General features: G+C 45.7%; 1 protein-coding gene across 3 annotated transcripts in view; it reads right to left on the bottom strand.

Moving 5' to 3' along the window:
- Nucleotides 1–12,728, bottom strand: part of LOC129828537 (cAMP and cAMP-inhibited cGMP 3',5'-cyclic phosphodiesterase 10A-like) — a 194,090-nt gene that overhangs the window by 24,545 nt on the left and 156,817 nt on the right. For all 3 annotated transcript variants that reach the window (XM_055889551.1, XM_055889554.1, XM_055889553.1), the window contains exons 13-16: nucleotides 10,408–10,594; nucleotides 8,016–8,158; nucleotides 5,141–5,224; nucleotides 871–1,021 (exon numbers count right to left, since the gene is read on the bottom strand). In XM_055889551.1, coding sequence (XP_055745526.1) covers nucleotides 871–1,021; nucleotides 5,141–5,224; nucleotides 8,016–8,158; nucleotides 10,408–10,594 — 565 coding nt within the window. The remainder of the gene's footprint in view (nucleotides 1–870; nucleotides 1,022–5,140; nucleotides 5,225–8,015; nucleotides 8,159–10,407; nucleotides 10,595–12,728) is intronic.

Genomic DNA, 12,728 nt, shown 5'->3' with positions numbered 1-12,728 from the left:
ATGGGGAGAGAGAGAGAGGATGGGGGGAGAGAGGATGGGGAGAGAGAGGATGGGAGAGAGGATTCGGGGGAGAGAGGATGGGGAGAGAGAGAGGGGGGGTGGGAGGGAGAGAGAGGATGGGGAGAGAGAGAGAGGATGGGGGAGAGAGGATGGGGAGAGAGAGGATGGGGAGAGAGAAAGGATGGGGGAGAGAGAAAGAGAGGATTGGGGGTGAGAGAGAGAGGATGGGGGAGAGAGAGAGAGGATTGAGGGTGAGAGAGAGAGAGACATCAACATGATTAGACCCAACCAGATCATGAGAAGAGTGAAAGCATGGATGTCATCAACTGATTCCTAACAGGGTGGATTCCATCTCAGTTCTGGATGTAAACTGACGTTCTTGAAATGACTAATTGGAATGGATTTGACCACAACCCTCCTCCTGAACCTTTACGTTAACTCTTGACTGACTGTGTTATTGACACACTGATGCACCGACGGACAGACATGTAGGCAGGCAGACAGACAGACAGACAGAGAGACAGACAGACAGACAGACAGACAGACAGACATACCTCTATCTCAGTGAAGATGCCGGTGGTCTTCTGCAGTATGACAGACAGACAGACAGACAGACAGGCAGACAGACAGACAGACAGACAGACAGACAGACAGACAGACATACAGACAGACAGACAGACAGACAGACAGACAGACAGACAGACAGACAGACAGACAGACAGACAGACAGACAGACAGACAGACAGACATACCTCTATCTCAGTGAAGATGCCGGTGGTCTTCTGCAGTATGACAGACAGACAGACAGGCAGACAGGCAGACAGGCAGACAGACAGACAGACAGACAGACAGACAGACAGACAGACATACCTCTATCTCAGTGAAGATGCTGGTGGTCTTCTGCAGTATGGCGTACATACAGTGAGCCACGTTCACGGCGTGTTTCCAGTTGTGGTAGGGAACACGCCGATAATTCTTCCTCACAGACATAGTGAACCTGCACAACTTCTCCAGCTCAAAACTAGAGGGAGGAGGGAGGGGGAAAGAGAGAGAGAGAGGGGAGAGAAAGAGAGAGAGGGGAGAGAAAGAGGGAGAGAGGATGGGGAGAGGTAGTGAGAGGATAGGGAGAGGGAGAGAGATAATATGTGGGAGAGAGAGGATAGGGGAGAGGTAGGGAGAGGACAGGGAGAGGGAGAGAGATAATATGTGGGAGAGAGAGGATAGGGGAGAGGTAGGGAGAGGAGAGGGAGAGAGGATAGGTGGAGAGGTAAGGAGAGGACAGGGAGAGGGAGAGAGATAATATGTGGGAGAGAGAGGATAGGGGAGAGGTAGGGAGAGGACAGGGAGAGGGAGAGAGATAATATGTGGGAGAGAGAGGATAGGGGAGAGGTAGGGAGAGGACAGGGAGAGGGAGAGAGATAATATGTGGGAGAGAGAGGATAGGGGAGAGGTAGGGAGAGGACAGGGAGAGGGAGAGAGATAATATGTGGGAGAGAGAGGATATGGGAGAGGTAGGAAGAGGATAGGGAGAGAGGATAGGTGGAGAGGTAGGGAGAGGACAGGGAGAGGGAGAGAGATAATATGTGGGAGAGAGAGGATAGGGGAGAGGTAGGAAGAGGATAGGGGAGAGGGAGAGAGGATAGGGGAGAGAGAGAGGATGGGGAGAGAGAGAGGATGGGGAGAGAGAGAGAGGATAGGGGAGAGGTAAGGAGAGGACAGGGGAGAGAGAGAGGATGGGGAGAGCGAGAGAGGATAGGGGAGAGGTAGGGAGAGGACAGGGGGGATAGAGAGAGGATAGGGGAGAGGTAGGGAGATGATGGGGGAGGGGTAGAGAGAGAGTCAGCAACATGATTAGACATCAACCAAATCACGAGAAAAGTGAAAGCATGGTCATCAACTGATTCCAAACAGGGTTAGGGAGGGGAGGAGAAAGGGAGGGGAGGAGAAAGGGAGGGGAGGAGAAAGGGAGGGGAGGAGAAAGGGAGGGGAGGAGAAAGAAGGTCTGAGGTCATCTGCCTTTGGCCTAAAGAGCAGGAACCCAGACTTCATCAAACTAATTGGAAATACAGACATTGCATCCTACAAGAAACATGGTATAAAGGAGACTGACCCATTGGTTGCCCTCTAGGTTACAGAGAGCTGGTAGTCCCATCCACCACACTACCAGGTGGGTGGTATAGAGGAGACAGACCCACTGGTTGCCCTCTAGGTTACAGAGAGCTGGTAGTCCCATCCACCACACTACCAGGTGGGTGGTATAGAGGAGACAGACCCACTGGTTGCCCTCTAGGTTACAGAGAGCTGGTAGTCCCATCCACCAAACTACCAGGTGTGAAACAGGGAAGAGACTCAGGGGGTATGCTCATTTGATATAGATCAAACCTGACCCACTCTATTAAATTAATCAAAACAGGAATATTTTATTAATTGGCTAGAAATTAATAAGGAAATTATCTCAACAGAGTAAAATGTCCTCATGTGTGCTACCTTTATCCCCCCAGTAGAATCCCCATACTTTAACAATGACAGCTTCTCCATCCTAGAGGTGGAGATCAACAATTTTCAGGCCCAGGGACATGTACTAGTCTGTGGCGACCTAAATGCCAGAACTGGATAAGAACCTGACACCCTCAGCACACAGGGGGACAAACACCTGCCCGGAGGTGACAGCAAAGAAGCCACTTCACTCCAGGAAAAACATCAGGGACAGACTGATATTCTGCAAAAGGTACAGGGATTGGACTGCTGAGGACTGGGGTAAAGTCATTTTCTCTGATGAATCCCCTTTACGATTGTTTGGGGCATCCGGAAAAAAGCTTGTCGGGAGAAGACAAGGTGAGCGCTACCATCAGTCCTGTGTCATGCCAACAGTAAAGCATCCTGAGACCATTCATGTGTGGGTTGCTTCTCAGCCAAGGTAGTGGGCTCACTCACAATTTTGCATAAGAACACAGCCATGAATAAAGAATGGTACCAACCTATCCTCCGAAAGCAACTTCTCCCAACCATCCAGGAACAGTTTGGTGACGAACAATGCCTTTTCCAGCATGATGGAGCACCTTGCCATAAGGCAAAAGTGATAACTAAGTGACTCGGGGAACAAAACATCAATATTTTGGGTCCATGGCCAGGAAACTCCCCAGACCTTAATCCCATTGAGAACTTGTGGTCAATCCTCAAGAGGCGGGTGGACAAACAAAAACCCACAAATTCTGACAAACTCCAAGCATTGATTATGCCAGAATGGGCTGCCATCAGTCAGGACGTGGCCCAGAAGTTAATTGACAGCATGCCAGGGCGGATTGTAGAGGTCTTGAAAAAGAAGGGTCAACACTGCAAATATTGACTCTTTGCATCAACTTCATGTAATTGTCAATAAAAGCCTTTGACACTTATGAAATACTTGTAATTATACTTCAGTATTCCATAGTAACATCTGACAAAAATATCTAAAGACACTGAGGCAGCAGACTTTGTGAAAATTAATATTTGTGTCATTCTCAAAACATTTGGCCACGACTGTACAGACCCAGTGTGCGATAGAGCTGCAAGAGTTGTGACCCATTGTTGTTGGTTATGTGCCTGTAAAATCCACCCTGAACTCCGGGCTGGCTGGCTGGCTGTCTGTCTGGCTGGCTGGCTGGCTGGCTGTCTGGCTGACTGGCTGTCTGGCTGACTGGCTGTCTGGCTGACTGGCTGTCTGGCTGACTGGCTGGCTGACTGGCTGGCTGGCTGGCTGGCTGACTGGCTGGCTGACTGGAAGAACCAAAGCAATACAGGATTGTTGGCCTAAATAGGCTACATAACAAAAATACTCTCTATTGGTCATATGAATCACTGGTTGATGATGTATGAATAAATACCAATGTGTAAATGGCCTCAGAGTGATCTAATATTGGTGCATGTTGGACAAATTAGTGGCCAACAAAAAAACAACACAGGATGTCTTTGTAGACAACACGTCTTTGTAGACAACACCTTGCTATTGAGAAAGGCCGCCGTAGGCAGAAATGGCTCTTAAGAAAAGACAGGCTATGTGCACACTGCCCACAAAATGAGGTGGAAACTGAGCTGCACTTCCTAACCTCCTGCCAAATGTATGACCATATTAGAGACACATTTTTCCCTCAGATTACACAGACCCATAAAGAATTAGAAAAAACAAACCCTATTTTCATAAACTCCCATATCTACTGGGTGAAATACTACAGTGTTCCATCACAGCAGCAAGATTTGTGACCTGTTGCCACAAGAAAAGGGCAACCAGTGAAGAACAAACACCATTGTAAATACAGCCCATATTTATGAATATTTATTTTCCTTTTTATACTTGAACTATTTTCACATCGCTACAACATTGTATGTAGACATAATATGACATTTAAAATGTCTCTATTCCTTTGGAACTTTTGTGAGTGTAATGTTTACTGTTTATTTTTATTGTTTATTTCACTTTGTTTATTATCCATTTAACTTGCTATGGCAATGTAAGCACATTTCCATGCCAATAAATCCCTTACATTGAATTGACAGCAAGATAAAGAGAGAGATGTAAAGTATAGTAGAGGTATAGTATTTATCCTGTTCTATGGGTATATATGGCTGGGTTAATTTATCTTGTAGAATCTATGGGTATATATGACTAAGTTAATTTATCTTGTAGAATATATGGGTATATTTGACTAAGTTCATTTATCTTGTAGAATCTATGGGTATATATGGCTGGGTTAATTGATCTTGTAGAATCTATGGGTATATATGACTAAGTTAATTGATATTGTAGAATCTATGGGTATATTTGACTAAGTAAATTTATATTGTAGAATCTATGGGTATATATGGCTGGGTTAATTGATCTTGTAGAATCTATGGGTATATTTGACTAAGTTAAATAATCTTGTAGAATCTATGGGTATATATGGCTGGGTTAATTGATCTTGTAGAATCTATGGGTATATTTGACTAAGTTCATTTATCTTGTAGAATATATGGGTATATATGGCTGGGTTAATTGATCTTGTAGAATCTATGGGTATATTTGACTAAGTTAATTTATCTTGTAGAATCTATGGGTATATTTGACTAAGTTAATTTCCCTGATGACAAGCAGCTGTAAATGTCCAAGAGGACCTATACATACCTGGTCTCTCCACATGAGTTGTGGACCATGTAAACAAAGACAGCCGGCCACAGCTCCTCAAACTGACTAATGTCAAAATGAAACCTGAAGGAGGGAGGGAGAGAGGGTAGGAAAGAGAGGGTAGGAGGGAGAGAGAGGGTAGAAGGGAGAGAAGGTAGGAGGAAGAGAGGGTAGAAGGGAGAGAGGGTATGGGAGAGAGAGGGTAGGAGGGAGAGAAGGTAGGAGGAAGAGAGGGTAGAAGGGAGAGAGGGTATGGGAGAGAGAGGGTAGGAGGGAGAGGAGGGAGAGAGGGTAGGAGGGAGAGAAAGAGGGAGCATCTTAGATTATCATCGGCTGCAGTGTGTGGTGTAACAGGGTGTGTGTGTGAGAGAGAGAGTGTGTGAGTGTGTGTGTATGAGTGTGTGTGGGAGAAAGAGACAGATGCAGACAATAGCTGTAGATCTTGCAGGGCTGAAACGCACGCACGCACGCTTACACACACACACACACACACACACACACACACACACACACACACACACACACACACACACACACACACACACACACACACACACACACACACACACACACACACACACACACACACACACACACACACACACACACACACACACACACACACACACACACACACACAGGGCCCGGCCCCCTTCCTGCTCTGGCCATCCTCTTCTATCTGTCTATCTGTCTGTCTGCCTTCTGCCTGTCCTCCAGAATAGAGCTGGCTGGCACCTGCCTGTCCTCCAGAATAGAGCTGGCTGGCACTACAGACCTGGACTGTGTCTGCGTCAGGGCCGCCTCTCTTCCTTTCTTAGAGACAGACACGGGTTCCACAAGTATTTATTTCCTTTCAAATAATTTGAACATTTGATTACGCCCGCCTGGAGAACCAGATTGGTATGGTTTTACGTTTGGGACCATGCTATTGGTACCATTGCTATTGGTACCATTGCTATTGGTACCATTGCTATTGGTACCATTCTATTGGGACCATTCTATTGGTACCATTCTATTGGTACCATTCTATTGGTACCATTCTATTGATACCATTCTATTGGGACCATTCTATTGGGACCATTCTATTGGGACCATTCTATTGGGACCATTGCGTAAATATTTGTAAATATTTGAAAGAAAACAAATCCTATTTGAACCCAGGTCTGCTCCAATAAACATGGCTGGGGATCAAAGTACTATAAGAGGTTAAGGTATATGCACATTGGGAGATAAGAGCTAGGTTAAGGTATATGCACATTGGGAGATAAGAGCTAGGTTAAGGTATATGCACATTGGGAGATAAGAGCTAGGCTAAGGTATATGCACATTGGGAGATAAGAGCTAGGTTAAGGTATATGCACATTGGGAGATAAGAGCTAGGTTAAGGTATATGCACATTGGGAGATAAGAGCTAGGCTAAGGTATATGCACATTGGGAGATAAGAGCTAGGTTAAGGTATATGCACATTGGGAGATAAGAGCTAGATTACGGTATATGCACATTGGGAGATAAGAGCTAGGTTAAGGTATATGCACATTGGGAGATAAGAGCTAGATTACGGTATATGCACATTGGGAGATAAGAGCTAGGTTAAGGTATATGCACATTGGGAGATAAGAGCTAGGTTAAGGTATATGCACATTGGGAGATAAGAGCTAGGCTAAGGTATATGCACATTGGGAGATAAGAGCTAGGCTAAGGTATATGCACATTGGGAGATAAGAGCTAGGTTAAGGTATATGCACATTGGGAGATAAGAGCTAGGCTAAGGTATATGCACATTGGGAGATAAGAGCTAGGTTAAGGTATATGCACATTGGGAGATAAGAGCTAGATTACGGTATATGCACATTGGGAGATAAGAGCTAGGTTAAGGTATATGCACATTGGGAGATAAGAGCTAGGTTAAGGTATATGCACATTGGGAGATAAGAGCTAGGCTAAGGTATATGCACATTGGGAGATAAGAGCTAGGCTAAGGTATATGCACATTGGGAGATAAGAGCTAGGCTAAGGTATATGCACATTGGGAGATAAGAGCTAGGTTAAGGTATATGCACATTGGGAGATAAGAGCTAGGCTAAGGTATATGCACATTGGGAGATAAGAGCTAGGCTAAGGTATATACACATTGGGAGATAAGAGCTAGATTACGGTATATGCACATTGGGAGATAAGAGCTAGGCTAAGGTATATGCACATTGGGAGATAAGAGCTAGGCTAAGGTATATACACATTGGGAGATAAGAGCTAGATTACGGTATATGCACATTGGGAGATAAGAGCTAGGCTAAGGTATATGCACATTGGGAGATAAGAGCTAGGTTAAGGTATATGCACATTGGGAGATAAGAGCTAGGCTAAGGTATATGCACATTGGGAGATAAGAGCTAGGCTAAGGTATATGCACATTGGGAGATAAGAGCTAGATTACGGTATATGCACATTGGGAGATAAGAGCTAGGCTAAGGTATATGCACATTGGGAGATAAGAGCTAGGTTAAGGTATATGCACATTGGGAGATAAGAGCTAGGCTAAGGTATATGCACATTGGGAGATAAGAGCTAGATTAAGGTATATGCACATTGGGAGATAAGAGCTAGGCTAAGGTATATGCACATTGGGAGATAAGAGCTAGGTTAAGGTATATGCACATTGGGAGATAAGAGCTAGGTTAAGGTATATGCACATTGGGAGATAAGAGCTAGGCTAAGGTATATGCACATTGGGAGATAGGCACTCACAGTTCTATCTCTTTGTACAGGGGCGTTAGGGTTAGGCACTCACAGTTCTATCTCTTTGTATAGGGGCGTTAGGGTTAGGCACTCACAGTTCTATCTCTTTGTACAGGGGCGTTAGGGTTAAGCACTCACAGTTCTATCTCTTTGTATAGGGGCGTAGGCAGGTCCAGCTGTGTGAGGGTCTTCCACTCCTCTGATGTACAGATACTGTGGTAGGACAACTTCTCCATGGTTACCCTGTAGATACACTCAGAGTGCCTGATCCGGTGGTACATCTGAACAGACAGACAGACAGGCAGACAGACAGACAGACAGACAGACAGACAGACAGACAGACAGAGGAGAACATACAGACATAGACAGACAGGCAGACACACAGACAGGTGAGAACATGCGAACAGACAGGGAGACAGACAGGGAGACAGACAGTGTCAGACAGTTAAAAAATGGACCATTCTTTTTCTCTTGGCGTTGCAGTTGGGAGGCATATCGTTCCCCTCTCCTTGGCACCGAAGACTCTTTCTCCTCTCCTCCCCTCAGTCTCTCTCCTCTTTCTCATCTCCGTTTCCCCCTGTCCTCATCCTCCCCTCAGTCTCTCTCCTCTCCTTTTCCCCCTGTCCTCTCCTCCCCTCAGTCTCTCTCCTCTCCTTCTCCCCCTGTCCTCTCCTCCCCTCAGTCTCTCTCCTCTTTCTCATCTCCTTTTCCCCCTGTCCTCTCCCTCCCCTCAGTCTCTCTCCTCTTTCTCCTCTCCTTTTCTCCTCAGTCTCTCTCCTCTTTCTCCTCTCCTTTTCCCCCTGTCCTCTCCTCCCCTCAGTCTCTCTCCTCTTTCTCATCTCCTTTTCCCCCTGTCCTCTCCCTCCCCTCAGTCTCTCTCCTCTTTCTCCTCTCCATTTCCCCATGTCCTCTCCTTTTCTCCTCAGTCTTTCTCCTCTCTTTCTCCTCTCCTCCCCTCAGTCTCTCTCCTCTTTCTCCTCTACTTTCCCCCCTGTCCTCTCCTCCCCTCAGTCTCTCTCCTCTTTCTCCTCTCCTTTTCCCCCTGTCCTCTCCTCCCCTCAGTCTCTCTCCTCTTTCTCCTCTCCTTTCCCCCCTGTCCTCTCCTTTTCTCCTCAGTCTTTCTCCTCTCCTTTTCTCCTCAGTCTCTCTCCTCTCTTTCTCCTCTCCTCCCCTCAGTCTCTCTCCTCTTTCTCCTCTCCTTTCCCCCATGTCCTCTCCTTTTCTCATCAGTCTCTCTCCTCTCTTTCTCCTCTCCCTCCCCTCAGTCTCTCTCCTATCTCTCTCATCTCCTTTTCCCCATGTCCTCTCCTTTTCTACTCAGTCTCTCTCCTCTCTTTCTCCTCTCCTCCCCTCAGTCTCTCTCTTTCTCCCATATCTCCCTCCCCTGTCTCTCCTCTTCTACCCTCAGTCTCTCCGCTGTCCTCTCCTCTCTCCCATCTCTCCCTCCCGTCAGTCTCTCTCCTCTTTCTTTCTCTCCTCTCCTCCCGTCTCTCCCCTCTCTTTCTCCCCTTTGTCCTCTCCTCCCCTCCCGTCTCTCTCCTCTCCCCTCTGTCTCTCTCCTCTCATCTCTCCCCTCTCTTTCTCCCCTCAGCCTCTCTCTCCTCTCGTCTCTCTCTTCCCTCCTTCCCTCTTTTCCGTCACTCGTCTCCCTCCTCTCTCACCCTTTCCGCTCCCTCTCTCCTCCCTTCCTGACTCCTCCCCACAGTCTCTCGCTCTGCTCCTCTCCCCCCTCTCCTCTCTCTTCCTCTCCTCCTTCTGACTCCCCCTCTAATGCGACACACTTGCGCATGAGCCTGCGTCACCATGTTACTTTTAAAAATTGATGAGGCACGTTAATATTGTAACACCCCAAGACCCTCCCCCGCCAAACGCCGACATCCTCCCAGCTGGGGGATTTATGTTGAGCAGTAATTTACACCTCCTGCCTTTAGTGTGTGTGTGTGTGTGTGTGTGTGTGTGTGTGTGTGTATGTGTGTGTGTGTGTGTGTGTGTGTGTGTGTGTGTGTGTGTGTGTGTGTGTGTGTGTGTGTGTGTGTGTGTGTGTGTGTGTGTGTGTGTGTGTGTGTGTGTGTACCTTTAGGTAAGTACTTTGGCTGGCTAGAACTCCTGATTTATCTGTTATGGTGGAGGGGACATGGAGGGAAGGTGTGTGGGGGTTTGGCGTCTGTGTGGCTACAGCCTGGCTGTCCTACCCCAGATGTTCAACAACGTCTTAGGGCTCAAAAGACATGTCAGGAGCGCTGGTCCCAGCTGAGCTCAAAAGTTCAGCTTTAGTCATAATTTTCCACATCTCTTCCATGCTTTTACTGTGTCTAATATTGGCCTTTGATAAATGGTGTCAGTTAACCGTGTAGTACAGAGGTGAGATGTCTGAGAATCGCTGATTTTAAGGGGAAGAGAAACTCTCAGATGATTTGTATACTGTATCTTGAATGTCGTGTATGTGGGCTTGTATTGTCCGACACAAAATAAAATACATTTTGATAAAAAAAAAGAAAAGAAGATATATTAAAAGAGAGAAAACACTGACGTTGGCACAGTGCAAGGCGAGAGCACAGAAGACGGCGAACATCTTGAAGTTGTTCTCGTCTGTTTTGGTGAAGGCACTTCCACTCAGCTTGTTAACCATCTGTACGACCCCTATTACGGTCCCCCTGGAAACGATGGGCATGCATAGGATGTTCCGCGTGGTGTATCCCGTATAGAGGTCCACCTCTCTGTGAAAGGAAAGGAAGGTGTTCAAAATTACATCACACTCAATTTCTGTTAGAAAATTTGAGAAAAAAGGGGGCGGAGTTGGACCGTGTATCACAGCATTAATCTTGACGCCATGCCATTGTTTATTCATTAGGCTTATATTCAAATACATTTGCATTTGTCACATGCGCCAAATACAACAGGTATATAGACCTTCCTGTGAAATGCTTACAAGCCTTTTAACCAACAATGCAGATCAAGAAATAGAGTGAAGAAAGTACTTACAAAATAAACTAAAGTAAAAAAATAAAATAATCAAAAAGTAAAACAAGAAAATGACATAACAATAACGAGGTTATATACAATATCTGTTATATACAGGAGGTACCGGTACAGAGTCAATGTGAGGGGTACAGGTTAGTCGAGGTCATTTGTAAAGTGAATATGCATAGATAATAAACAGTGAGTAGCAGCAGTGTAAAAACAAAGTGGGTGGGAGATTCAATGCAAACAGTCTGGGTCGCCATTTTATTAATTGTTCAGCAGTCTTATGGCTTGGCTTGAGGGGGGGGGGGGGGGGGTAGAAGCTGTTCAGGAGCCTTTTGGTCCTAGACTTGGTGCTCTGGTACCGCTTGCCGTGCAGTAGCAGAACGAACAGTCTATGACTTGGGTGACTGGAGTCTTTGACAATTATTTTGGCCTTCCTCTGACACCGCCTGGTATAGAGGTCCTGGATGTCAGGAAGCTTGGCCCCAGTGATGTACTGGGCCGTACGCACTAACCTCTGTAGGGCAGTTGTTGCCATACCAGGCGGTGACCATAGGATTTGGCAAGACAGCACAAACAGATCTGGGATCAGGCTAGCACCTGACTACTCTGTGGCAGACCTGGGCATAACATAGTTGGTATTTTGTAGTTTATTTAAAATACCAACTTTTCAAATAGTCAAGATTGTAAAATATAGTTTATATAGAGTTTACACTAAAAGGCAATTATTTTATATTCGAATATGTCTCTCAGAAAACCAACTAACGTTTAAAAGTATTATGAATATATGACAGTTATTTGAAAATAAACAAAAAAATATGTATTTGATGGCTGCCGAATACTGTATTTCATGAAGAACCTATAACAGTTTGTTGAATTAGTCTAAAATATATTATCATAAGCACATGGTTCGATATGAATCTTACAACAATTCCATACAGCTTAGTAGAAGTGCCCCCCCCCCCCCCCTTATAAATATAATTAAATATTTGAGGGACATGGACATTCCATCGCTCCACAAAAGCCGCGGGCCTTGCAGAGCAAGGGGAACCACTACTTCAACTCAAGGTCTCAAAGCGAGTGATGTAACCGATTGAAACGCTATTAGCGCGCACCACCGCTAACTAGCTAGACATTTCACATCCGTTACACTCACCCCCCCCTTTCGACCTCCTCCTTTTCCCGAAGCAACCAGGTCAATCCGACCTCAACATTCGCGTAGACCACTTTTGCAGCTTCAAAATGACGTAACATGTATATTTTCATAATAATAATAATAAGGTAATACAGAAACGCTTGTGTGGTGAACCTTGTGAGTATTACAATAGCAACATTGTTGTGACACGGGATTTAGGAATTTGCTTTATAGTGGCATAATAACGGAGTTATTCCATTTATAGTTAAACCTGGAACAACATTTTCAGTAATGGGTGCAAAACAAATTCCAACTAATAATGTGGAAATTGAGCAAGTTGAGGTGACTAAACTGCTTGGAGTAACCCTGGATCGTAAACTGTCCTGGTCAAAACATATCGATACAACAGTAGCTAAGATGGGGAGTCTGTCCATAATAAAGCACTGCTCTGCCTTCTTAACAACACTATCAACAAGGCAGGACCTACAGGCCCTAGTTTCTACCTTCTTAACAGCACTATCAACAAGGCAGGTCCAACAGGCCCTAGTTTCTACCTTCTTAACAACACTATCAACAAGGCAGGTCCAACAGGCCCTAGTTTCTACCTTCTTAACAGCACTATCAACAAGGCAGGTCCTACAGGCCCTAGTTTCTACCTTCTTAACAACACTATCAACAAGGCAGGTCCTACAGGCCCTAGTTTCTACCTTCTTAACAGCACTATCAACAAGGCAGGTCCTACAGGCCCTAGT

This window comes from Salvelinus fontinalis, chromosome 30, assembly GCF_029448725.1.
Source record: "Salvelinus fontinalis isolate EN_2023a chromosome 30, ASM2944872v1, whole genome shotgun sequence".
In the NCBI taxonomy this organism is placed as follows: Eukaryota; Metazoa; Chordata; class Actinopteri; order Salmoniformes; family Salmonidae; genus Salvelinus; species Salvelinus fontinalis.
Note: the sequence above shows the minus strand (reverse complement) of the source record. Positions and strands in the feature narration are given on the sequence as shown.